Source organism: Plecotus auritus, assembly GCF_963455305.1.
Source record: "Plecotus auritus genome assembly, chromosome: 4".
Taxonomy (NCBI): Eukaryota; Metazoa; Chordata; class Mammalia; order Chiroptera; family Vespertilionidae; genus Plecotus; species Plecotus auritus.
The window spans coordinates 32,745,039-32,772,813 of record NC_137775.1 but is presented as its reverse complement, the minus strand read 5'-3'; the positions used below and the strand labels follow the sequence as shown (position 1 = coordinate 32,772,813).

At 37.2% G+C, this 27,775-nt stretch overlaps 1 protein-coding gene across 5 annotated transcripts in view; it reads left to right on the top strand.

The window, feature by feature from the left end:
- Positions 1-27,775, top strand: part of SHPRH (SNF2 histone linker PHD RING helicase) — a 75,007-nt gene that overhangs the window by 32,363 nt on the left and 14,869 nt on the right. For all 5 annotated transcript variants that reach the window (XM_080664447.1, XM_080664446.1, XM_080664449.1 and 2 more), the window contains 11 exons: positions 1,438-1,526; positions 4,110-4,202; positions 6,645-6,752; positions 7,714-7,856; positions 9,590-9,763; positions 10,355-10,417; positions 11,396-11,621; positions 13,343-13,486; positions 17,660-17,761; positions 20,410-20,481; positions 21,842-22,030. In XM_080664447.1, the coding sequence (XP_080520573.1) occupies positions 1,438-1,526; positions 4,110-4,202; positions 6,645-6,752; positions 7,714-7,856; positions 9,590-9,763; positions 10,355-10,417; positions 11,396-11,621; positions 13,343-13,486; positions 17,660-17,761; positions 20,410-20,481; positions 21,842-22,030 (1,403 nt within the window). The remainder of the gene's footprint in view (positions 1-1,437; positions 1,527-4,109; positions 4,203-6,644; positions 6,753-7,713; positions 7,857-9,589; positions 9,764-10,354; positions 10,418-11,395; positions 11,622-13,342; positions 13,487-17,659; positions 17,762-20,409; positions 20,482-21,841; positions 22,031-27,775) is intronic.

Below are 27,775 nucleotides of genomic sequence, written 5' to 3'. Positions count from 1 at the left end.
TAAATTTATGACGTTAATAAAACTTTAAGTTGAAGTTTAAAAAAGAAAGTGTATTGATGATCATGAAGTAAAAGCTTTTTTCCCCCCTCAGTAAACTAAAACTAGAATATCTCTGCCATTTTTTGTATTTCATGATTTTGCCACTTTTAGATTTTTATTTTAATTATATTTATAAATTACCAGTTTAAAATTTTTCCCTAGGCAGCAAATACGATAGGTTTCATTATTCATGCCATTAAAAATGTTTCATCTCTCCTTTCATTGAGGTGTCATCAAACTTTTTCTGAAAGAACCAGAAAATGAATATTTTAGGCTTTGTAAGCCATAGATCTGTTGCAATTGCTCAGCTCTAGTGTTACAATACAAAAGCAGCCGTGAACAAATGAGCATGACTGAGATTCAATAAAACTTTATGCATGGACCCTGAAATTTAATTTCACATAATTTTTAAAAAATATGTTTTTAATGGATTTTTAGAGAGAGGAGCAGGGAGGGATAGAGAGATAAAAACATAGATGAGATATCTGCTGCCTCCTGCATACCTCCTACTAAGTAACGAGCCCACAACCCAGGCAGGTGCCCTGACCTAGAATCCAGCTGTGCCTGGAAACCACTGAGCCACACTGACTGGGCAATTTCACATAATTTTTACATCTCACCAAGTATTATTCTTTTGAATTTTTTTCAACTATTTGAAAATGTAAAACCATTCTTAGCTCATGGTTCCTATAAAAATACAGAAGGTCAGGTATGACCCATGGGCCATAGTTTGCCAACATATACTTTTAATACTTTTTAAATTATTTTATTTGATTGAGCTGCTAATGAATAATATAAAACAATATAGATCTCAGACTGATGGTGATTTGTGTAGACAGAAATGGAAAGAAGAATCTCTTAAGTTTTTGAAATGTAGTTTTTAATTGCAAATTATTTTGGCCACCAAGAAGAACAATACTTACCAAGAAGAGTATATTATTTTTCTGAGAAATATGTGTTGATTGGTCATAGCATTTTTGAATATTTGTTTTTAAATACCTATAATCACCCCAAAGTTGTCCTAATTTCAAACATCATAATGACTGCTAAATGGTACTCACTAACTTCAATGAAAGGAAAATCATTTGTCTAAATTAGCAGTTAATCCAGTTTGTTTTTCAGTATAGTTTTAAAACATTATAAATACATTTGACTGGTTTTCTATCCTGTGAAATTAACACACACAAAAAAAGACTGTATTACTTATGAAGCCATGTTGCAAAGACCCATCATCAGCTTTTTTACTGGGGCAATCATGCTAACACCCAGTCAAATTCCTTTTAAAAAAAATAGTGAGTTTTAATGACTAAGTTATGTTTTTACAGACATTTTTAAATATAGATATATTGGGAGCTAAATATGACTTTGTTATGCTTTAAATACGTTTCAATGCTTCAGGTGAGTATGCATTGGCAGCAGAACTGTACAGAGAGGTGTTGCGTTCATCTGAGGAACACAAAAGAAAACTCAAAACTGATTCACTCCAAGTAAGTAAAGCTAAATAGTTTCAAATCAATATTTTATCTGTTTTTTTACAAAATAATATTTCTGAATATTTAAGATGATGAAGGGTAACAAGTGGACTTTGTCATAATCTTTGGGGATTAAGCTTGGGATTCAGTTATTTCAGTAAGCACCCAAGATGATTTGCATATACAGTTCTCCCTCAGTGTCCTCAGGGAATTGGTTCCAGGATACACACACACACGCACGCACGCACGCACGCACGCACGCACGCACACCAATTATACCAAAACCTGCAGATGTTCGAGTCCCTTTTATGTAATGGCATAGTTTTGCAAATCACCTGTATTTACATGTAGTCTACAGTGCGATGTGCCTCCACATCACTTCATTTGTGTAGGTTCAGCGTAGTGCTCAGTTCTGTGTGTGGCAAATTCAAGTTTTGCATTTTAGAATTTTCTGGGATTGTTTTTTCTTAATATTTTTTATCCATGTTTGGTTGCATGTGCAAATTTGAAACCTGCAGATATGGAGGGCTGACTGTACATGAAAGATTGAGAATCATTACTGTTCCATATATTCAGGATGATATTGGCACAAGACTGACTAGCTAAATCTAACCTACATTAGAAAAACAGCTTGAATTATTTGTACCTCAAAGAATGAGGTCAGTTTTATCACTTTTGCATGTGAACATCAACATATTTCTTTGCGTGGTTTTCACCAAAAAGTAAAGAAAATGAGTTAAACTCAGAAATGGAACTAACTAATAATAAAATCTATCCAATGATCTTCTAATTTAATTTTTGGTGGTCTTTGAGGGAGATTTGGATATTTGAATTATAACATTTAAGTATTGAATCTCTTCCCATTCTTGGTTCTGTCCAGTGGATTTATATAGGCAAGATTCTCTAGCAGAATGGTGAATAAGAACCACTTTTATTAACATTGGTAAGTTTAGGCTTGAGTCCCTGCTGAGATTCTTTATCATTCACAATCGAGACTCTGGGACCTACATTTTCACATGTGCTTGAGCCGGTAGTAGGAGGTGTGTTTGGGGGGAAGAGAAGAAGAGGGAAAATTAAATACAAGTCTGCTTATATTCTGCATGGATAAGGAGTGCCTAAGGCAGGCCCTGGACTTTAAGCAAATGTGTTTGCCTCTTGGGAGAAGGAGGAAATGCAAAGGTATCATGCTCCTGAATAAAGGAAACCAAAGTACAAGAGTGGACAAGACAGATAAGTCCAGATGCCTAAGTTCAAGAGTAAGCAACCAGCCTGGTTCTTCCTTTTGGGCGTAACAACCCACCTTGTGGTGAAGCATGGCCCACTGAATATTCTGCTCTGTCCAGCACTCTGTTCCCTTGGGATAAAAGGTGTAAGGGATGGAGAGAGGCAAGTATTTCTCCCAACCCATCCCACCACCTCGTGCAGAACGCACCGGAAGTCTTCTTGCACAAGCACACATAGACCAGAGGAGCCAAGTTTCTACCGCTTTGTTTCTCTGGTGTTGACACATTTGTTGTTATTAAATCTGATAGTGTTTCTGACTGTATTACCTATGAAGCCATGTTGAAAAGACCTAAAACAGTTGAGGTTACTCTTCAAAGGTCAGTTCTACAAAGATCTGTACCATGGCTCAGAATTATGAGAATCTGCAGCCAAACAGAGTAACATTTGTAGTCTCAAATCACTGGCACCAAATCAAATCTTACCAAAAAACACTCTCCTGATCCTTTAACCCTTACCTGTCTTTCCAAATTAAGAAATAGAAATTACTTTCACTTTATTTTTTCTCATAGCCCTTGACTCCCGGGGTCTCTAGCCAGTTGCAGACTCGATGTCACAGTGAGAAGTCTGGCTTATATTAAATACAGAGATATAAGATAGAGTTTTCCCAGTGGTCGGCAAACTCATTAGTCAACAGAGCCAAATATCAACAGTACAATGATTGAAATTTCTTTTGAGAGCCAAATTTTTTAAACTTAAACTTCTTCTAACACCACTTCTTCAAAATAGACTCGCCATGGTATTTTGTGGAAGAGCCACACTCAAGGGGCCAAAGAGCCGCATGTGGCCCGCGAGCCGCAGTTTGCCGACCATGGTCCTATACCATCTTCACCTCCAGCTCTCCTCCTTATTCAGCCCTTAAGTTCAACAGGTCTAGGTCATAGGCCTGTTTTCTTATGTATTTCATTATCCCTATTTGTGTCATAATGTAATTGCTAGGCTCATCCAGACTCATTTCCCAGAAGAAGAATCAAGTCTGTGCAGTCTGTCATTTTATTGCACTTATTTGGCATACTCATTGTTCCCCTTATAGGCAAATGCATATATAATAGGAAAAAATACACCTATATTATATATTCTGCTAAATACATAGACATATTTCATAAGACTAGATTTTTAATTGAAGAAAATTTTTGACATTGTGAATTAAGACCTTTACCATAAAACTGACTTCGGTTTTCTTTGACAAAGTCGGTACTCAAATCAGTAATATGTTTATGTGGTTTTAGTCCTCTGCATGCCGTATCAACAGTAGGTTCTCCCCCCTAGAGTTTTCTGCATTGGCTATCATAATTACTGCCTTTTGTGTGTTTGTAGAGACTTCATGCAACTCATAATTTGATGGAATTATTGGCAGACAAGCACCCAGGGATACCTCCTACCTTGCGAGATGGCAGACTTGAGGAAGAGGTAATTATTATTTTTCATTCTTTCTGTTAAAGAATATTTTTTTTCAGATTTTATGCTCCACCTCATTCATATTTCATAGGGCATACAACATTTAAATAAAGGTAATCGAGTTTTCCTGCTGCTTTTACATTTCTAACTTTGCTATGATGATTTTGGATGGCAGAGAAAGACAATACTCCATAGTATTTTAGTTCTCTGCTGATCTGCTTGCAGCTATAGGGCAACCACTTGTCGTAGACATGGTTGTTAATAGTCAAAGCATAAAATGTAAATAAACAACAAATTTAAAAAGACCTTGTTGATCTCATGACAGATCAGCAAAAAACGTAGTAATAATAGTAAGTTGTATACTTTCACTACCCTTCTGTTTATTATTTATGACAGTAAATTCACATTTCAGTGGTATTTCTTATAGAAGTTCCCTCTGCAATGAGTATTTACTCTCTGGAAAGAGTGGTATTATAAATTAATTCACTGTGAATTGTTAATAAGTTTATTATGCTAATTTGCCCATGGATTTTTGCCTTCTAAAAGGTCAAAGAAAGATGGCAAAGCTTAAATCTAAAGAGTAGTAGATGTGTGAAATGGATTGAACCTATCAGCAGAGCCTGTATTTGAATCAACGAGATACAAAATGAAATTGTATAAGTATGTACAGTCTTTTCTTAATGTTAGATGGCAGTCTACGTGTTAGAAATTTTCGAGTGAAATTTCATTCCCATTGCAGGCATCTAATTTTTGCATATAACCAGTCACTCTGTTTAACTGCCTTTAGTCACAGGCAACTCTGGGAGATAGTCCAGTCTATTGACTTTAATGACCAACTAATTATAGCCAATGAATTTTAATAGAAATTAATTGGAAGTTTGTGAGAGGAAATGGAAAAAATGCACCATGAGAAGGAGGGTTCATTTCCATGTATTATCTCTTTTGCCTAACTCGCATAGAATGTGAAGGCAGAGTATTTCAAAACTGGACACGATCTAAGAAATAAATCATCTACTTCAACCTCTTCCTTTTCTAAATGAAGTAATGGGAGCCTAGAGCAGCAATGCCTTGTCCAGAGAGGTGTATCTGTTCAGTCAAACATCACGAAATTGACTTTTTTTTTTTTTAAGTCAAAAGTGGTCTAGTTGTATCTGGTTTATAAGAATCAATTTTTTCAGTATTTCTATTGCTTGAAAATTATGTGATCCTCCTTAAGTTGAAAGGGAAAGAGTTTTTAGATCCTTGTTGCATTTATCTGTTAGGACTACCATAACAAAATACCACAGACTGTGAGGGTTAAACAACAGAAATTTATTTCTCACAGTTCTGGAGTCTGGTAGCCTAAGATCTGTCAGCAGCGTTGGTTTCTCCGGAGGACTCCCCTTGGCTGGTAAATGGATGCCCTCTCGCTGTGTCCCTACCTGGCCTTCCCTTTGTTTGCATCCCTGTTATCTCTTTTCTTTTAAAGAGACCAATCATATTGGGCTAGGGCTTCCTCCTTATGGTCTTATTTAACCACATTTACACATTTAATCACCTTTAAAGGCCCCATCTCCAAATGTGGTCACATTGGGGGTTAGGGCTTCACCATATGTACTTTGGGGGAGCACAAGTCAATCTATAACACCTGTGTTAGTGCATATTCTCAAGTATTATTTCTCAACTGAATGAAATTCCAAGAAATTAAAATCAATCAGATAAGAGATTCTGAAAGGTATCCTTGTTTCACCTCATAGTTTTAAATATTACTCTTTTTCTCCCTTTTTTTTTTTTTAAATTAAAAAGTTGGTAAAATTTTGGGAGCAAACCCGTGGGATTTCTTGAATTTTGTGACTTAACAGGTAGAGGTGTTCTCTTAAATATGTATCTCAGGAATTTCTGTCATAGCTTTTATGTTCTCTACAGTGTACTTGTAGAGTTTTATGCTTAAAATGAGTTAAGTACCTTTAAATATCTATATCTATATATATATGTAAAAGCCTAAGCAACAGTTATAACCGAATGACCAGAACGACCAGACAACTGGCTGGTAGCTATGACTTGCACTGACCCAGACCTTGCTGCGGGGGGGGCCTGACAGCCCTGAATCTGGTTCACCCGCACCCCGGACCCAGACAGGAGGGAGGAGGGAGCCCAATTCCTTGCAGAATTGGCCGTTGGTTAGCTTGCTGCTGGGGCCAACCTCCTGTGGTCCCTCCCCGCAGCCAACCACCACCCCCACATTGGCCCCGATGGAGGGAGGGCCAGCTGGCCAACCTCCTGCGGTCCCTCCCCCTGGCAGGCCAGACCCCTCAGTTTGACCCCAGTCGTCAGCTAGTCTAAGGGACCCCACCCGTGCATGAATTCATGCACCAGGCCTCTAATATAAGATAACCACATTGTTCTTGAAACACCATATTCAGTTATTTTCTAGACCCGGAGTGAAAGTTTATACTGTTTGCTGTTTTAACACAGGCCAGACAGCTGAGGGAGCATTATATGAGCAAGTGTAACACTGAGGTTGCTGAAGCACAGCAAGCTTTGCTGCCTGTGCAGCAGACCATACGTGAGCTCCAAAGAAAGGTATGTCTCCAGAATGACTTTCTTATGTGTGTCTTGACATAGCATTTTAGCTTTTGTTTTGGTGTGGGGACACACTTGAACTTATATAGTCATGTTGGAATTCTAAGTCCCTAATATGGTGCCTGTCCCACAATAAAAGTTTATTTGCTGTTAGCAATGTTTATTAATTGAATGAACAGATGCATAGATGAATCACCTATTTTGAAGTTACTCTTCTTTATTTCTTATAAGCTATAATAGGTTTCTTTTACCTTGGGTATATTTAACAAGTTATTTTTAAAAGAAGATAAAGACTTTCATAATCTTCTTTTACTCTTAGATGTGTATGTTGCCAAAATTTTTTCTTTTAAGATGTCAGAACATTAGAACCACAGGTATTTTTCTTATTAATACAAGCCGTTTGTCATTTCTAAAATTTCCCTCTTATGAAATCGGTAGCAATGTCTAAAGAGGAGGCTACACAAAATACACTTTTTTTTTATATTTACCAGTTACTCCACATTTTATTCTTCCTAATTTCATTAATTATTTAATATTCAGGCATATAATTTTGTTAGTTGTCATAGACTATTGAGTAGAATCTAGTTCAATTAGTTGAGTATTAGCATAATGTCTTTATATTAAGAAAGAAACCTGTTACCTTTTCAAATATATGGAGGAAGTACTGAATTTTCTTTTTGGTAAAATATTTTTTAGCACAACTTTATTATACAAGTCTGCACAAGAAATTCTCATTCATCTAGAGTAGTCAGGAAACAGGTGTTCTCTTTAATTATATTATGGAAAAGTTGTACTCACCCATTGTGTATAAAAAATGTATACTTGATTCACCACTATTATAATTCCCTTTAGAGTAGCATTTATTGCTACCTTTGAATTTTTCATAGCACCTTTCCAAGGGATAGAAATATAGTGAGTACTACAGCAATATTAATTGATCAGCTGTTGTCTTTTTTTACAGATTTATTCTAATTCTCCTTGGTGGCTGAATGTGATCCACAGAGCAGTGGAATTCTCTATTGATGAGGAGCTTGTCCAACGAGTGCGAAATGAAATAACCAGCAACTACAAGCAACAAACTAGCAAGCTTTCTATGTCAGAGAAGTAAGAAAATACTAAAAAATAGAATAACTGTATGAGTAGCCACCCCAAAAGTTCAGATCATTTGTTATTAAGAGGTTCGGTTAAATATAGGAACATACTGTGATTACAAACATCTAGATTTTATATTGTTGAGTACACGTCAAACCAAAATATTAGGTGTAAGTCTAAAAGAGAAACCCTTTTTTAATATTATTAGTCACTTAAAAATACTCTTTTTACTACTTTTTTTTAATCTGCTTAAAGTATTTTCTTTTTATCTTTGTTGGACAAAGTTTTGAAATAGACTTTGTTTTGGAGAATTTTGTCCTTAGTAAGACATTCATGCTTCTTTATGTAATTCATTCCCTAAATTGTAAGCATCCTAGTGCCACAGTGGCAGGTTTTATATTATAGAGTTACCTGTTCTTTCTTCCCCATCTTTCTTCTCATCAACACTATTCTTCTGGGTCTTTATAGGTAAATTGGATTATTGCTCTAGATATAGAAATGGTGAATAATTGTTCCTTAAGAACAAATTTACTCTTTATCAAAAGTACCCTTAGTGGTCTGACTCAAATGAATATCTGTCTGATGTGGGAAATTTAGGTGTTGTGGCAGGACTGTTAATTCTAGGTGGGTAGAACAGAGAGAGAATCTTACTGCTTCTCACATCACATCCCAGCAGAAAATTAGCCTTAGATTAATGTTGGTTTTCAGTGAAAAGTTTATCATAAGAATATAGGGTTTTTTTAAGGATATAATCTAATTCCTACCTTCTAAAGTTTAGTTTAATGAGAAGACAATACTCATAAATAACTTGAGAAATATGACTGTATAAAAACTGAACATAACAAAGTACTAGAATGAGTGGTATTTTTAATAAACTCCATTGACAGAAAGAAATAGATTAGTATTTGGAAATGTTGGAGAAGCTTCAGGAACAAGAGTGAGCTATTATGAATAATTTGAAGGAAAGGCATATTAGGAAGGAGAAGAACATACTCATAATTTAAAAAGCAAACAAATTGTGTTTGTATTTCCCATTTTCTAATTTCTTATTATTTTAGGCTTTCTTTTTCCTTTCATAAATCCATATACACACATCCATACTTTTCTTTTCTTAGTCTGTTTCATCCATAGTTTATCAGAATAGTTAAAGAGTATTGTTTGAATTTAACTTCTAACTGCTACATAATAACTTTGAAACTTAAATTAATTTGTTAAGCTTTCTCAATAACGTGAGCATAGTACCTATCGAGATTACACAGGATTCATGCTTGGCAAAATGCCTAATATATCATAAATTCTGAAAATACACACACACATGCATATATAAAGTCTTGTAACAAGTAACATATCTTTTAGCTAATTTTCTTTCTCCCCAATGTTCTGTGTTTATCTTTCATCCTGCTGTCACCTCTCCACATAGAGCTAGAATGCCTCTATTCATTCAGCAATAAAAAGAAAGAATGGCAATCATGATCTTTCAAAGTCATCTAAGACAGACATAGAAGATTTTGAGTACTGTTTTTTAGTTCCTGATATCAGGAACTATCGGACGTTTTAAAGTAGATAATCCAATGTTATTATTCTGTGCCTAATAGATACCAATAGAATACGCTCCTAAGGTAAACTCACTAAAGTGTGACTAGGTAAAATGTTGCAATTTTTCTGTTTAGCAATCATTTTCTGAATTTGAAGAAATTGACCTTTATTTCTTTGTGTTGTGTTTGGTGCTGGTGATGGAAAATTAGGTTCCGTGATTGCAGAGGTCTTCAGTTCTTACTAACAACACAAATGGAAGAACTAAATAAATTCCAGAAGCTAGTAAGAGAGGCTGTTAAAAACTTGGAGGGACCTCCATCTCGTAATGTTATTGAGTCTGCAACAATCTGCCACCTCCGACCAATTAGACTTCCTCTCAACTGGTAGGTACTAGGAGAAAGCATTGGATGAAATGGCATCATTCCTTTAGGCCAAATATCTTCTTCTTTTATATGTTTGTTTGCTTGCTTGCTTTAATCCTTAACCCAAAATTGATTTTTAGAGAGAATAGAAGGGAGGGGGAGAGAGAGAGAAACATTGAAGTGAGAGAGAGACATTGATTGGTGGCCTCCCGCACATACCCTGACCAGGGCCGGGGATTGAGCTTCTATGTGCCTGGACCTGAATCAAATGGGATCCTTTTTCCTCGGGCCAGTGCTCTATCCACTGATCCACTGATCCAAACCAGCTAGGGCAGGCTAGATTTCTTCTGAGAGAAGAAATAATGGTTTATATAATAGAATTTTTTTTCATTTGAATTCAGACAGAAGTAGAGATATGCATATCATTAATCTAACTTAAAAAAAAAAAAAAAAAAACGCTAAAGGATCACATACTGAAAATCTGTTTTCCCCCTAAAACTGCATATTTGTTGAAAAGAAAAAGTGAAGTACAAAATACTTAGCCTTTTGTAGAAATTACCTGATTGCTGGTTGTGTTTGTGAATATTTTACTGACAGTTTCTTCTTTTCCAGCTGTGTCTTTTGTAAGGCTGATGAATTGTTCACAGAGTATGAATCAAAGCTATTTTCTCACACGTAAGTTCTCTGATTATTTCCCATCAGGAAAATGAGACATTTACAAGACTTGATGTTTTAAATTAGAAGACTATATTTTCTTTATAGTAATCTTTCTTATATTTTTTTTCTCTTATTAAAGCAATTCAATAAACTTTGGCATTTGATTATTTAGCATACTCTGTTTAACCTATGCAGAAGTTTACTCCCAAATGCTCATGTCATATAGTAGTGTCTAATTGAGAGATAGTTTAGGGGAGTAACAGACTCTGGAGTCCAACAGATTTCAACTCAAATCCCTGCCCACTATTGTGGGCAGATTACTTCTCTAAGTCTAAGTATCATCATTTATGAAATGCATATAATAATAGCACTACTTCACTGAGTTGTCCTTTTATATTAAATAGGAAAATGCACATAATTGCTTAGCAGAGTGTTTGATGCATGGTTAGTGTCCTATATAATGTTAGCTCTCATTATTAATATACTTTCTCCAACACAGATTTGAAATCTTCATCCTGTGTAAGGAATTAAGCTACGTAGTAAGTGCAATAGCCATAGTATTAGCAAAATTATTTCTCTTACAAAAATGGAAATTGACAAAAGTCTAAGTTCTGATTGCCTCAAAAGAGAGTGATTGACAGTGTACTTTTAGAATATCTTATGTTTTGAGGTGGTTTTTTTTTTTTTTGGTATGGTTGATGATAGTAGTTTGTTTTTTATATTGTTTTAATTCTCAAAGTAAGATTTCAGCCTGGAATTTATAGTCATTTATTATGCCAGATGGTTCTCAAATAACATCAAATTTATGATGCCTCAAGCATTTTGAGTTGCTGTGATTTTTTTTCCCAATGACTTGCAAGCATGATCTTGTAGACGTGACATTAAAAATAGTTGAAATTTTCATTACTGACCTTGTTTCCCATACTGGCTCTGCCGATGTGAATTTACAGTGCTTTTTACCCACTGAACAGTTATTTTGTTCTCATATGTCTTCAGAGTCAAAGGCCAGACTGCAATATTTGAGGAGATGATAGAAGATGAAGAAGGACTGGTGGATGATCGAGCACCTACCACCAACCGAGGTCTATGGGCAATAAGTGAGACAGAGCGATCTATGAAAGCTCTACTATCATTTGCAAAATCACATAGATTTGACATTGAATTCATTGATGAAGGAAGTACTTCAATGGATCTCTTTGAAGCTTGGAAAAAGGAATATAAGGTCCAGTATTTTAAAACTTCTTCCAATATTAAAAGTTCTCCATTACATTAATTTTAATTACTACTTTTCTCTTTAGTTTTTAAAAATCTGCTTAGAGACTTAGGCATTATAATTTCTCTTTCCCTAAAATGTAATGATTGTAATGATGAAAAATAAAAATAATAATACTGAATAATTAAGGAACTTCTATTTATTAAGTTACTAAAAGAATATCATTATTAAAATAAAAATATATGAAACCTTTTATTTAGCTGTGAAAATGGTCATTCTTCTGTTCTTAGCTTGATCTTACACAGCTATGCTGTGAAATTAGAGTAGGGATTTTTTTCATTTTTTATTTTGTTTTGCTCTGTGAGTAAAACCAACCATCAACAACCTTGAATGAAGATTGGAGAACATAGTAAATATTTCTCAATAGATGAGACTGGAAACCATTGCTATTTATAATGCCCAAAGTGACCCTACATGTTAATACTTTAGTAATTTCCTCATGTTGTAACTCTGACCTTGAGATGAGATTCTAGAATTCATTAATTTTTAATTTGTCTTTGTATTTGGATTTATTAATCCATTATCCTACTTTGTAGGTAAGGTGGGTAAGGCCATGAAAGAAGTGTTTTATTTATAATTCCATTTAACGTCTTTTTTCAATCTAAAGTTCTTGCCTTTTAAAGCAGGATAAAAGTATCCAGAAAAAGAAAGCATGCTATCTGTCTATTATATCAGTTCATATATTTGATAAATTGGGAAAGTTATTTTTAGAGTATAGAAATCATTGGCTCATAATCATTTTTTTTCTTTCACATTACTATTTTAATGTACAAGCACATTAACACAGCTAATTACAGCAAGTCATGGAAAAAGATAGTACTGTGTTATGTCCACTTAGCTCTACATTCTTCCTTTTGGTTCTGTTTGGCCACTTGCTCTGTGTCAGAGGAATGCTTATCCTATAATTCTCCCAAAACTTTGTACCTTTTTTCTCTATAACATTGCAGACTAAACCCTCTTACAGCAATGTAAATGAATGAGCTACTGCTACACACATCAATCAGGATCTACCTCAAAGTGTAATGTTAGTGAAGAAAGCATATCAAAAGTTTGATAATGGTTGATGTCACTTCTATAAATATCAGAAACATAAATATCCATGTTATTAAGGATGTGGAGATTAGTATATGTCAATGAAAAATATGAAATAATAAGTCCAACCCAGAATAATGGTTACCCCATGGGAGTGAGGTGGGATTTGAAAGAAAAATATGCGAGGAAAGAGTGAGATGGTTAAGAAGGAATACAAAGGCTTTCTAAAAATTTGGTATTGTTCTCTTTCGTAATTGGATAATAGAACTCACTTGTGTATTTTCGTATTCTCGTTTTCATATATACATATTTTAAATGTGAAATATAGTAAAATATTTCTTTAAAAAATAAAGTAGAGATTCCACCAGCCTAGTATTAAGCTATACGGATCTTTGGTTCTACCAAGGAATCTTTGGCTATTCTCCTAAGAATCTAGAGAAGCAATACTGTGCAGTGTCCTATGGAGATTTCCAGTCATACTTTGTCTTCCTAAAAAGCATTGCTTGTACCTTAGACACTTAATGAAAATTTCACTGTCATAAGATCTCATTGAAGACTTGACCAAGGCACATCTTGGTGGTTTTAACCAATTTTAATTATGTGCTTTACCAACGTCTTTGTCTTTTCTGTTTCTCCAGTTGCTTCATGAGTACTGGATGGCTCTGAGGAATCGTGTATCTGCTGTTGATGAACTGGCAATGGCTACAGAACGTCTAAGAATTCGTCATCCTAGGGAGCCAAAGCCCAACCCACCTGTTCTTCACATCATTGAACCACATGAGGTAATTTGCAAGTAAACCACAGAAAAGAGCACAGCAAATAGCACAAAAACCCAAGATTCATAGAGGATAGAGAGTCAGGACAATGATCTCTACAATCAGTATGTGTTTAATTTCTTCTCTTAGTTTGATCCATATAAAGTTATTTGATTATGTAGGTCAGAAATGGTCAAAGATGAGCAATTTCATATCTAATACTTGCTTAAAATTCACCATTTTGGTTCATTTGTTTCTCTCCAGATTGCAGATTCACCTATTTTTGAACACCTTCTATGTGACACAGCCTAAAGATACTCTTGGTCAGTTTTCACACATGTGTCCTATTATGTCAGCTTTTGCAGAACTAGAAAAATCTTCCCTAAGAACAACCAAAAATGTCTTTTGCAGTATTTTCCTTTGCTAATGATGAACACATATTGACAACTTATCTGCTAATAAGTGTCTTTTTGTATCTCATGATTAAAAAATAACTTCACCAACCTTTTCTATATTAAAAATATTATTTTCTTTATATTCCTTGTGTGTGCTAAATCTTTTAAATCTTTTTCTTTCTATAAAGCTTAGAGACTGTAACTCAGAAAAATTGATAATATTCATTATACACTACCTTTTTTTTCAGTGATATATCCATTTATTTTTCTTTTACAAATAAAAAAAATTTTCTAGAGGAGAAAACCAAGATGGCGACATAGGTAAACACCTAAACTGCTGCCTCGTACAACAATTTCAAAACTACAACTAAAAGACAAAACGGACATCATCCAGAACCACTGGAAGGCAAGCTGAGTGGAAATTCTACAACTAGAAGGAAAGAGAAAAGCACACTGAGACTCAGAGGAGCTGCAGGTGGCAGAGGTATTGAAACTCACGCCCGGAGAGGACTGGCAACTGAGTGCGCGGCTGGCTTTCTCAAGCGGGAGGGAGACAAAAGCTCCCAACTGCGCTGAACTCCAGTTCCGGGCGAGACTCTGGGGATCCAGACTCATACAGGGTGAAACTGGACTGTCAGGAAAGAGAAAAGCACACTGAGACTCAGAGGAACTGCGGAAGGCAGAGGTACCAAGGCACGCACGCGGAGAGGGCAGGCAACTGAGTACGTGGCTGGCTTTCTCAAACAGGAGGGAGACAAAAGCTCCCAACTGCACTGAACTTCAGTTCCGGGCAAGACTCTGGGGACCCAGACTCATTCGGGGAGAAACTGGACTGTCTGGCAGCAGGCGGAACTTGAGGGCAGCTTTCTCTCAGAGGTGCTTGCAGCGATTACCATGGGACACTGAGACACAGGGGCCTATTAGGGCAGGGCTGATGGGAAACTAATGCTGTCTGCTCCGCCCTGAGACTCTGCCCCATTCAAGCTGAGTACAGAGACTTTTGCAAGTCTTCTCCCATAAGGATGTCTCCAACACAGAACTCCCAGCGTAGACACAGCTGATCCTCACAGCCAGTTGGCCTGGAGGTCAATTCCTCCCAGTGATACCAACAACAATCAAAGCTTAACTACAAGACTGTGCACACAGCCCACAAAGGGGTGCACCAAGAGTATCCAACTCAGGTAACTGGGGAGGCTGAGCCACTGGGCCCTATAGGACACCTAGCACACAAAGCCACTCTATCAACTCAGGGAAGCAGCCAAAATGCGGAGACAAAGAAACAGAACACAAATGAAAGAAATGGAGGAAAGCAAATGACTGGATATAGAGTTCAAAACCACGGTTATAAAGTTTTTCAAGAATTTTCTAGAAAAGACCGATAAATTTAGCGAGACCCTCGAGGATATGAAAAAGGACCAACTAGAAATTAAGCATACACTGACTGAAATAAAAAATATTATACAGAGATCTAACAGCAGACTAGAGGATCACAAGAATCAAGTCAAAGATTTGAAATACAAAGAAGCAAAAAACACTCATCCGGAAAAGCAAAAAGAAAAAAAGAATCCAAAAATATGAAAATAGTATAAGGATCCTCTGGGACAACTTCAAGCGTACCAACATCCGAATTATGGGGGTGCCAGAAGAAGAGAGAGAGCAAGATACTGAAAACCTATTTGAAGAAATAATGACCGAAAACTTCCCCCACCTGGTGAAAGAAATAGACTTACAAGTCCAGGAAGCGCAGAGAACCCCAAACAAAAGGAATCTAAAGAGGACCACACCAAAACACATCATAATTAAAATGCCAAGAGCAAAAGACAAAGAGAGAATATTAAAAGCAGCAAGAGAAAAACAGTTAGTTACCTACAAGAAGCACCCATATGACTGTCAGCTGATTTCTCAACAGAAACTATGCAGGCCAGGCGGGAGTGGCAAGAAATATTCAAAGTGATGAATAGCAAGAACCTACAACCAAGATTACTCTACCCAGCAAAGCTATCATTCAGAATTGAAGGGCAGATAAAGAGCTTCACAGATAAGAAAAAACTAAAGGAGTTCATCACCGCCAAACCAGTATTATACAAAATGCTGAAAGGTATTCTTTAAGCAGAGGAAGAAAAAGCAAAAGGTAAAAATAAAAATTATGAACAACAAATATATATCTATCAACAAGTGATTCTAAAAATCAAGAGAATAAAAAAATCTGATGAACAGAATAAACTAGTGAATATAATAGAATCAGGGGCATAGAAAGAGAGTGGACTGACAATTCTCGGGGGGAAAGGGTTGTGGGGGGTGCGGGAAGAGACTGGACAAAAATCGTACACCTATGGATGAAGACAGTGGGGAGGGGTAAGGACAGAAGGTGGGGTGGAAACCAGATGGAGGGGAGCTATGGGGGAAAATAGACGAACAATTGTAATAATCTGAACAATAAAGATTTATTAAATTTAAAAAAAATTTTCTATCTCATTCATGATTAAACACATATTTTGCTTTAAAATTAATAGTCACAATTGAAGAAACAATTGATTATCTAATCAAGTGGTTAAGCTCTTGAATCATAAGGCCTCAACAAATGTTGCATCCTACTGTTCTCATTGGATAATAAGACCTTCTATTTTGATTATTCCTGGTAAATAGCAAATTTGTTTTTCCAGTGGTTTCCATTTGCCAAACAGTCATGACAGATGGTTAGCATGGTAGCTACTGCTTTCAGGGGATTCTATCAGATAAATCTTCATTTCCAGTGCAAAGCTATTGGCAACCTTTTAGGAAAAGTCCATCTGTCAGGACTTCTCTGTCATGGCTGGCCAAGGAGGAGTACTGCTTTCGCTTGCAGGCTGCTGGATGTGATATTCCTGAAATCGCATGGATATTCTTTGCATCATTTTTAAATATTTCTGTAAGCAATGTTCTGAACAGGTAGTCTCTTCAAGTTTTACTTCTTTTATTGTGAAGTCTTTCATACAAGTCCAAAAAGCAGGTTTCTGTAAATGTATTGTAGGTTCCAAGAAATTCTTTAGATGGTTTTATCTAATCAGATTCTGGCATTTGTACAGCCATATTTTTTGGTACCTTTATTAATCTCTCTTTCTGATGCATGAGTTTCCTTTCTGCTCTGGAAAAGTAGTTGTCCAACATTTGCTTGAATGTCTCAGTGAGGCCTGATTTCTTATGTAAGCACAGGGCCTACTTCGACAACAGTATGAGGCTGGGGGGACTGAGCTGCCAGTCAAGTACAGGGGCAGACAGTTGGGGTCAGGTGGGTACTGAAGTGGCTGGATGTCAAAGAGCTCACTTAACTTGTAATAGAAGTCTCAGCAAGTGTTTTTTGTGTTGTTCTTTTAACAAATTCATCTTATTTTTATATTCCTGTTCTGTCTATTATATTCTACTGAGGAGGCCATAGAGAGGATGGGGGCATTGAGCTTTTTCTCCAGATTTCTTAAAATCACTCTGGCCAGAGTAGTATATTATTTCATTTTTCTTTATCCATGGATGTACTACTGAAAAATGATACACAGATAGCATTTGGGTTAATTTTTTTTTTATATCTGACATCAAGTGTATAGGAAAGTTTCCTATTTAAAACTTTGACATTGAGTTTTAAGCAAAAAAATATATACATTTCTTATTGAAATATATTATCTAGTATCCATTTTGCACATTTGGGTTTTCACATGTAAATGAGTTTTCTTAAAAGAGGACACATTTATATTATTGAGGGAGAATTATGCATTTTTAATATAATTTTCCACCATTCTGAGAGAGAATAAAGTTATTTTAATTTGTTTTTCAGGTGGAGCAAAATCGGATAAAACTACTAAATGATAAAGCTGTTGCTACATCACAGCTTCAGAAAAAACTTGGGCAGCTTCTTTACCTAACTAACTTGGAGAAGGTATTGTTTTAAAATATGCTACTTTTTTTCATGCTGTATTATCAATAAACCACTTTAGTGACTCCATTTAAACTATTAGTCCCATAATAGTTTATGGTACAGGGTTTTTTAAATCAATGTTTTACTTGTTGTTAGTTATATGAGTCTGAATACTAGCTATGCCTACAATAGCTACACACATCACAAATGAAGATGATGATCTATAGAAAATATGTTACATAGATAATATAAAGGTATGCACTATATAGTATGGGACAGTAGTTATGTCCAACAAAAATTACATTTATATAAATTATGGGTTATTGTCATGACATGATTAAATATTTTAAATGGTGTTTTTTGTGAATAAATGAGATAAGAATATGCTCATGTTAGAAAGGTGAGAGGGAAAAAAATAACTAAAATTATAAATGGAATATAATCCCAATTTTTGTGATTATGTTTATTTGAAATAAAAGATAATGAACTTAAATTTTTTAAATAATTTTTCTGGCACACATCAAATATTTATTGAGCATCTACTATGTACATACATTGTACTAGAAGTTTGAGATAGGCAGACTTGGTCCCTGGCCTCAAGGGATTTTGAGTAATTTGATGTGGACATATGATAGGCACTAGATCAAGTAGTGATTAATAAGATGTTAGTGATTCAGCCGAACTTGACAAATTAAATGTAAATAAATGACTTAGAGCAGAATGGCCTGCATTTAAGATGCTACAGAAATTTGAAGATTAACATGTTATGTTGTCAAACAGCTGTTTTCAATGTCAGTTACTGGTTAAGTGGACTCTAAAGCATTTAAAGTGTCTACTACTTTTATAAAGAGTCTACTACTTGTTGAGGAATTCTACTTCTTTATAGGAGAAGCAGGTAATGACGAGCCATTGTTTACAGTAGCCAAGATGTGAAAACAACCTAAGTGTCTACTGAGAGATGAATAGATAAAGAAAGTGGAATATTATTCAGCTATAAAAAAGAATGAATTCTTGCCATTTGCAACAGCATGGGTGGACCTAGTAGGCATTATGCTAAGTGAAATAAGACAAAGGCAAATACCATATGATCTCTATTTTATGTGGAATCTAATCTATAATAATAAAAGCATAATATGCTAATTAGATCAGACAGCCAAATGACATTCCAGACATCCTTCCAGACAAAGCCGCAGCAGCAGGGGCTGAGGCAGAGGCGGTTAGGGATGATCAGGCAGGCAGATGAGCAGTTAGGGGTGATCAGGCAGGCAGGCAGAGGCAGTTAGGGATGATCAGGCAAGGCAGGCCAGCGGTTAGGGGCATCAGGCAGGTAGGTGAGTGGTTAGGGGCGATGAGGCAGGCAGGCAGAGTGGTTGGGGCAATCAGGAAGGCAGACAAGCAGTTAGGAGCCAGCAGTCCCAGATTGTGAGAGATGTCCGACTGCAGGATTGGGCCTAAACCGGCAATCGGACATCCCCCAAAGGGTTTCAGATCACGAGAGGTGGGTGAGATGAATGGGTGAAAGGAGTCCAAAGATACAAACTTTGAGTTATCCTATATAATAAAGATGTAATTTGCAAATGATCGTTACGCCATGAAGCGTAACAACTGACCACGTAACGACCGGATCATGGATCAGCAGGAGGGTGGAGCATCGAGCTATAAGTGGGCGGCGGAGAGCTACAGGAGTGGGCAGGGCAGCAAGCTATGGGGGGGGCGGGCAGGGGGGCAGAGGGAGCTACAGGAGGGGTCAGAACAGCAAGCTATTGTTGGGGGTGGAGGTGGGGGAGGGGGCGGGGCAGCGGGCCGAGAGCTACTGGAGGGTGGCAGCGAGCTACTGATGCACGATTCGTGCACAGGGCTACTAGTAACATAAATAAGTCTTGGGGATATAATGTACAGCATGGTGACTATATTTAATACTGTATGTATATTTGAGAGTTGCTAAGAGAATCAAGGATAATCAAGAGCAATGACTTGTAAAAAAACTATTTGGTTAGTGAAACCATAGACTTAAAAACTTTAGTAATCCTCTATGTTTTCTTCAGTTTGAAAACCTACCCATTTGATGACTTTTTTGAAGCTCTTTTAATTTTTGAAATAGTTTTACGGAGATTGTGAAAAGCTAGTATACTTCAACGTAATTCCCAGGTATAATTAGGTTTCAGATCAATAATATATCTGATGTCTAGTTATTTGCTTTGCCTTAATGAGATTAGAAAAAGGATACTGAGCAGAAACCAGTATTAATAAGGAGTTATAGAAATAAATACTGCCTCTTCGTATGTCTGTGAGACATGCTAAGCGGACATGCAGAATATATCATTTCTTTGTAACAAAACCTAGCCTGAAAATATAATCTGTGAATTTAGCTAATTATATCATATTTTTCTTTTCATTTTGCCTTCTATGATAATCACAACTACAGTAATATGATAACTTTAACAAACTATAATAAAAGTTGTTTCCATTTTTTGTTCACTTCTTTAGTAAATGTTATTTGTAAATCCCAAGAATGTTAATAGTAGTAATAAAATATAAATTATCAGGTCATCTTAATCATCAGGTTATTAAAATTGCAATGGCCAGAATTTACTTCCATAAATAAGTTGTATTTGTATCAGGTTTTCAAACATAACCAATATATTTTTGAATTCTTCTCTTTTGGATAGTCTCAAGACAAAACGTCAGGAGGTATTAATCCAGAACCTTGTCCAATCTGTGCTCGGCAGCTGGGAAAACAGGTGAAATTATAATAAACATCACATGCATTTATAAAACACTTGACAGTTTTCAAAGGCATTGCTATTTGTCTGTTTTTCTGTTTATGCCATTTCAGTCAACTTCCTGTCACTAATGTTCTGGTGCCAGATGACTCTGGCTTCTCCTCCGTTGCAGATAAATCTGTTTTGCTCTTCTCCTTGTCCATCCTGAGCTCTCACAGTCTGCACAAGTCCCCTCAAGTAAAGGAAGTGTCCTTCATCCCCCGTGGCACTAGAGGTGCACAGGGCACAGAACAGTGCTGCTCTGTCTGCAAAAATCCCACTGAGTCATTTTCCTGCAGCCTCTGCTCCTGGGGAGCCTGGCCCAGTCCTTGAGAGCAGAGGTGCACCTAGAGAGTGTCGTGAACTGCGTCACCCAGGAAAACCCAAATAACCCCTTCCCCTTCCCAGTCAGTGTTTTTAAACCGAGCTTATCTGTCACATTTTCTCTTCCTTTAGTGTGGCTTCTTTTCTTAACCTCTGTCACATGTCTGCCCTGGTGTCTGCCACTTTCCATCCTGCAAAGTACCTAGGGAAAGCCCAGCCACACACCGTCTTTCCATTCAAGTTCAGGCACATCATCGCTTAGGGCTTAGGAGCCCGTCACTCCTAGCACCTTTCTGTTTTTATTTTTGTTGGTGGTTTTTATCAGGTGGAAAGGTTAAATAATTAACACAAGATGAGAACTGACACCTCGATGAAATCTAATGCTCTTCTACACCTCCCCACCACCACCAAAAAGGGGAGAAGTCCCTACAATATGCTCCAGAAAAGTTAATGTCTTTCTTAAAATATGATAAGGGGGTTTTCAAAAATATATTTTTATTTGTTTATTTTGTAATTTTTAATGTATCCCAAAACCACTTTTAAAGCATATCTGAGATACTAGTCCATCTTATTTTCTATATAATAAATGCTTTAACATGGGAAAATGTAAATGTATTTAAAAGTTGTATGGACTATATTGAGTGTGATATTGCCTCCAAATTAATGTTGTTCTTAGTCCTTGTATTATATCTGCCATTAGAGAGCTGAAGGGGTAATTCACATTCTTCCTAAATACTGAAACGAGAACATCCACTTCTTACAAATAACAGCAACTAGCTGAGTATTGTGCTCACTGTTAGGGTGAGCAGAACTAAACACTATGAAAGCTTACTCTGACTGGACTTAAAAATCATTCACTTAAATGTAAAGCTTAGTTTTTATGACTTAAAGAATACTCATATCATGAAATATTTAGGCAGTGCAATGATGACTTCTTCTCCTCTTCATGTATGTATACATTGGAAGGCATCTTCGGTGGCAACTCCCTGAGCATGTTCTGTGTTTTCTTTTCCAGTGGGCAGTCCTGACCTGTGGGCACTGTTTCTGTAATGAATGCGTTTCCATTATTATCGAACAGTACAGTGTGGGCTCCCACAGAAGCTCCATTAAGTGTGCCATCTGCCGCCAGAACACATCTCACAAGGAAATCTCGTATGTCTTCACCTCGGAGAAAGCCAGCCAGGAAGAGGACATCCCTGTGAAGGTGAAGTAGATTAAGAACATGTAGAAGAATAGTCAGGGCAATGAGAAAATCAAAATAAGAATGAGGCTGTGCATGTGTAGGAACCACTGTTGTCTGTCTTTGGACACACTGCCCGAAAGCCTCAGCTTCACCATCTACCCTCTCCTGTGAGCAGAACACAAGAACACTCTCTCCCTCATAGTCAGTGATAGGCATGCCCACTGTGGCCAAAAAGTGCCTTCTTAGAATTCCACTTCCCTGTTATTTTCTATAGTATCTGTCTACTACACTTCCCTGTTATTTTTTATAGTATCTCTGTCTATGCAAATAGTGCTCTGGTTACATTAGAGATTTATTTAAAGAAAGCTTTTGTCCTCATTCTTTCATTTAGCCCTGGATATCCGGGAAAAAGGATATGCCCAACCAGGTTGAAGGAGAAAGTAGACTGGTTACTGAAGTTAGTGGTCTTTTAAATGGTGTGGATTAATATTTTAGGGTGCAGCCTAAATTTGGCTTTATTTCCCTAATTTTTTTTCCCATGCTTCATTCCAAATTTTTTTGTTAGTGTTGTTAATCCTCACCTGAGGATATTTTTCCATTGATATTTCAGAGAGAGTGGAAGAGAGAGGGAAAGACAGAGAGAAACATTGATGTGAGAGAAGCACATTGATTGGTTGCCTCCTACACATGCCCTGACCAGGGCTCAGGCCAGGGAGGAGCCTGCAACCCAGGTATGTACCCTTGACCAAAATCGAACCCGGGACCCTTTGATGCTCAGACCAATGCTCTATCTGCTGAGTCAAACCATCTAGGGCTTCATTCCAAATTTTAAGAAAGTGACCATAATTTGAAATCCAAACAGGATCTGTAATTTATTCAGGAAAGCCTGTACTAGGCTTTTTAGGTCTTTGTATTTCTTAAATGTGGTTTGTTTGTTTTTCCCCTAACCAAGCTTAGATGAAGGACAAATAAATACATGTAGTATGGGATGTAGGCCAGAAGGACTAGTCGAGAGAATGGTGGCATATACTCTTAAGCAAGAGGGGATAGAATCTTTTTCCTTAATTCCTTCTCCTTCTGGGTCCTTGAAGTTCTCTTCTCACTATGTTTAAGGATTATATTTTGGGATAGAATTAACTACCCCACTTAGGCAGTCTCAGTTAAGATGTTAGAATATTAGGCAGGTTTTAGGATGCCCCCTTCCAAGAAAACTATAGTTGAATTAAAAAATACCTAATTGCTCTTTATTTCTACTGTTACTTGAGTAAAACCTGAAAATATCAGTTACATTGCTGTCTAGAAAATAGTAGAGAACATTTGGAGAGACCAGTTTAGGAGGCTACAGCAATAGTGATGATGTCTTTGATTACATTGGTGTCAGTGGAGATGGTAAGAAGTAGATATATTAAGAGATGTTTAGAGTAAAGTTGATTAGCAAGATAGAATGCTGTAGGGGCTGATGAAGAAGATTTCAGAGGTGACTCCCTGGTTTCTGATGTGAAAAGTCAGGTAGATAATGGTGCAGTTACTGTATTAAGGTATTTGGAAGAGGAGTACATTTAGACATACTATCTTTGAAGTGCCTAAGACATTCGATTAGAACTATCCCACAAAGCGTTAATATGTGGAGCTGGATATTTAAAAAGTCAGTCATTGGCATAAGAGATCTTTGAAGCCATGAGAGAGAATGAGATTACCTAAGGAAAGGAACATAGAAATTAGCTTCAGAGCAGGTCCTGCAGAACCCCATAGCTTTGTGAAGGTAGAATAAAGGGAGCAGGCTGAAAAAGGAGACCTAGGAGGAGCAACTGGAGACAGCACTCCAGGCCAGTGTGCTGTCAACGGAGGCCACAGGAACACTCTGCTTCGATAAGGAGGAGACTGTCAGCACTGCCCAAATAATAGGTAAAGGTTCGGCTATCAAGCAAACAAGCTATAAGATTAGGCGTTCTTAGCAAGGAATAGGCAATCTTCATTAGTCATTTTCAGAGAAGACAGGTATTCAGTACTCCAGATGTGGCTGGAGAAGTGGGTGACCCAAGTGAGGTTAAGGAAAAAGGGTTCTAGAAGATGAAGCGGTGAGACCCGGATGTTGAATGGGTTGTCCTAGTGCATAATATCTACAATTGGTTATACTTTATCCTACTCACCACACAAAGAACTACTTCTCTGTCCCCCTCTCCTTTCTTTCTACTCCTGTAATTCTTTCTCCCTTTCCTTCTCATAAAAATGGTCTTTCTTAGCTCTTTCTTCTTTTTCTTCTGTCTCTTCCTCTGGCCTCAGGCATCCCAAGGGCCACAGATGGCATTCCTGCCTAAGAAGGGCTGCTGACTGTTAGATGAAAGCATTCACAGTACAGGGAGCAGCGTATGACAGAACTGCTGTGTCAGGCCTAATGCGCTGAGGTTTAGGAAGTGATCACTGTAGCTACAAGTAAACAGTACAGCTTCTGTGAAACTGAGTCATTGAACCCATCAAACCTAACACCTGTTTATCCTATGGCAGCTTTCCTAGACCCCAGGAAAGAGACTAAGACAGTTCCATTTGTTGTCCTGTTGGGACAGGGGTATCAGTGTACAGCTGTGTTCATTGTGCTCCAGTTTCTTCCTGTCTTTCATGGGTTTTGATGAACACATGAGTTAATTAAAGCATCTTGTAAAAAATTATAAGACTACAGAATTTAAAGTTAATTTATCTTTTGTCATAGATACACATATATGTGCATTTCTTTTTTATTAAATACATGACTGAATATTGTACCTATTATGCAAGCAAATTGTATCCCTCTTTCACATTCTCATCTTGCTTCTTGCTGCCTTTTCTGTCACCATTTGTATCTGTCACTTCTGCCTTCTGCTGCCTGTTCCCTTTTCTTAACCTCTGTCACATGTCTGCCCTGGTGTCTGCCACTTCGCCTTGAAGCATCTGCTTATTGTTTTCTCAGACTCTCACTGGACTCTTCTGACTATCTAAAACTCTCCCACGAAATGCTCACATCGTCTAACTGGAGTTGAGGATGTGGTCAGATATAAAATAAAGATGGCTCTATGTGAATAATGAAGGCATTATTTTGAAATTTTGTAAATATTAGTTCATACTATTCCTAAATTTAGGGTTTTTTTATTATTTATTATCAAATCCCTGGTTTTTATTAAACAACCCTGAGAAGTAATATTTTTTATTTCATTACAGTTTTTATTTTATCTAAATTGTTTATTTTACTCCAGCCAGTGTGACTCAGTGGTTGAGTATCGACCCATGAACCAAGAGGTTACTGGTTCAATTCCTGGTTTGGGCACACGCCGTGTTGTGGGCTTGATCCCCAGTAGAGGACATGCAAGAGTCTACTGATCAGTGATGTTTCTCTTTATCAGTGTTTCTTTTTCTCTATCCCTCTCCCTTCTCTCTCTAAAAATCAATAAAACCATATTTTTTAAAATAAAATGTTTTATTTCACTCTAAGCCAATGGTTGATACTGTTGGACATATTAAACAATGTAATATCATACATAGTGCTTAATTATGTAGCTGATCTCAGATAATAAATATTTAAAGAATATAAAAATAGTATTAAATAACTTAAGACATTTTTTTCTACTGGTATTTCATATTTAGGGATATAAGGGATTCTATTGATTGAGTATAGAAATAAAATGAATGCTAAGATCAGAATGTAAGTTAAAGACTCTATCTGCCCTAACGACAGTATGACAGTATTCCTAAATGACCCTTGGAACCTACTGGGCATTTCACAAAGTAAACAAAATTCCCCTTGCAAGTCCTGACAACTGCCAGGCGTTTTGGATACTAAAGTAGGCCTCCTGGCAGAACATAAGCTCCACGTGGCATGTTCCCTGTGTCCTAAATTTGGCTAGGTTTTACACAGAGCATTTTTGTTGGTGGAAACCCTGACCCTGTAATGGACAAGGTTTTTATGTCATGAGAAGTTTCTATCCAGGAGAAAATGTACTTCTACGATTTAAACCATAAATAATCTTTATGAAATTACCTTTATGAAGAACTTATACTTTGGGGAGTGTAAACTCCACTAAAATGTAGAAAGGACATTGTTCTTGAGGTGGGGACTTTGTTTTATTTACTACTGTGTCCCCATCATCTAGAACCGTGGTCGGCAAACTGCGGCTCGCGAGCCACATGCAGCTCTTTGGCCCCTTGAGTGTGGCTCTTCCACAAAATACCATGGCCTGGGTGAGTCTATTTTGAAGAAGTGGCGTTAGAAGAAGTTGAAGTTTAAAAAATTTGGCTCTCAAAAGAAATTTCAATCGTTGTACTGTTGATATTTGGCTCTGTTGACTAATGAGTTTGCCGACCACTGATCTAGAACAATGCCTGGCATGTAACAGGTACTCAGTGAGTGGATGGATAGCTGGATGGTTGGACAATTGAATAGTATTTACATACTAGAGGCCCGGTGCATGAATTCGTGCACAGGTGGGGTCCGGCCAGCTGGCTTCAATTGGGGCCAATTGGGCCAGGCCGGCGGGGGGGGGGAGGGGCATATTAGCCTTTTATTATATAGGATAATATCCCTAAGACCTTTTGGGTCCAAATAAAGCTTTTACTTTTTTGCTGTTGCTAACTTATCTCATGAAAATCATTACTCAAGGTGTTTAAAAGAACAGGATAATATTTTGATGGCCTTATGCACTGTAAGATTTCCCACAGCCAAGGTGGAGTTCCCATTGAACTTCATTCAAGTAGAATGTAAATGCTTAAGAACCCAGCACTTACCCCAGGCATTTGCTTGAAAAGTATTCCCACTTTATGAGACCAGTCATACAAGTTGCATAACAGCACCAAGTTATATATGTCACTACCAATTTGGGTTTTTAGCATTGTGAACAGGTGCAAACAGAAATAAAACAATGTTATCTGGTCTTAGTGGAAGCTACTATGCATAGCACAGGCACATTGAGAGAGTCAGCTCTACTTCAAAAAGAAAAGTCCAGAATAAAAGTAATGGAAGTAGCCCTAGCCGGCTTGGCTCAGTGGATAGAGTGTCAGCCTGTGGACTGAAGGGTTCCAGGTTCGATTCCAGCCAAGGGCACATGCCTGGGTTGCAGGCTTGATCCCCAGTGGGGGTTGTGCAGGAGGCAGCTGATCAATGATTCTTTCTCATCATTGATGTTTCTATCTCTCTTTCCCTCTCTGTTCCTCTCTGAAATCAATAAAGAAATATTATCTTTTTTAAAAAAAGTAATGGAAGTAATAAAATACCAAAACAACAAGTGACTTCCTCTAAACTGAATAGTAGTGGGAAACATTCAAGTTATTTGCAAGTTACAAACCACCAAAGAAATCTAAAGAAAAATCTATGCTACAAAATCTTATCTTCAGGGCCATATCTCTGTATGACTCTCTGGTGTGCTTTTATATTCAACTAGAGGCCCAGTGCACGGGTTCGTACACTGGTGGGGTCCCTCGGCCTAGCCTGTGCCCTCTCGTAATCCAGGACCCCTCGGGGGATGTTGGACTGCCAATTTCAGCCTGATCCCTGCAGGCCAGGCTGAGGGACTCCACTAGTCACGGCCTCTATTATGCATATAAGATCTTTGGTTAATCTCTTCCCACGCTCCCCACTTCCCTTTCAGATTCATCAGTCTGTTCCATGTTTCCATGCCTGTACGTTGAGTGTCTGCCTCCTGGTGGTCAGTGCACATCATAGCTACCGGTCAAACGGTCAGACACATAGCATATTAGCCTTTTATATATTTAGACTAGATGCCCGGTGCACAGATTCGTGCA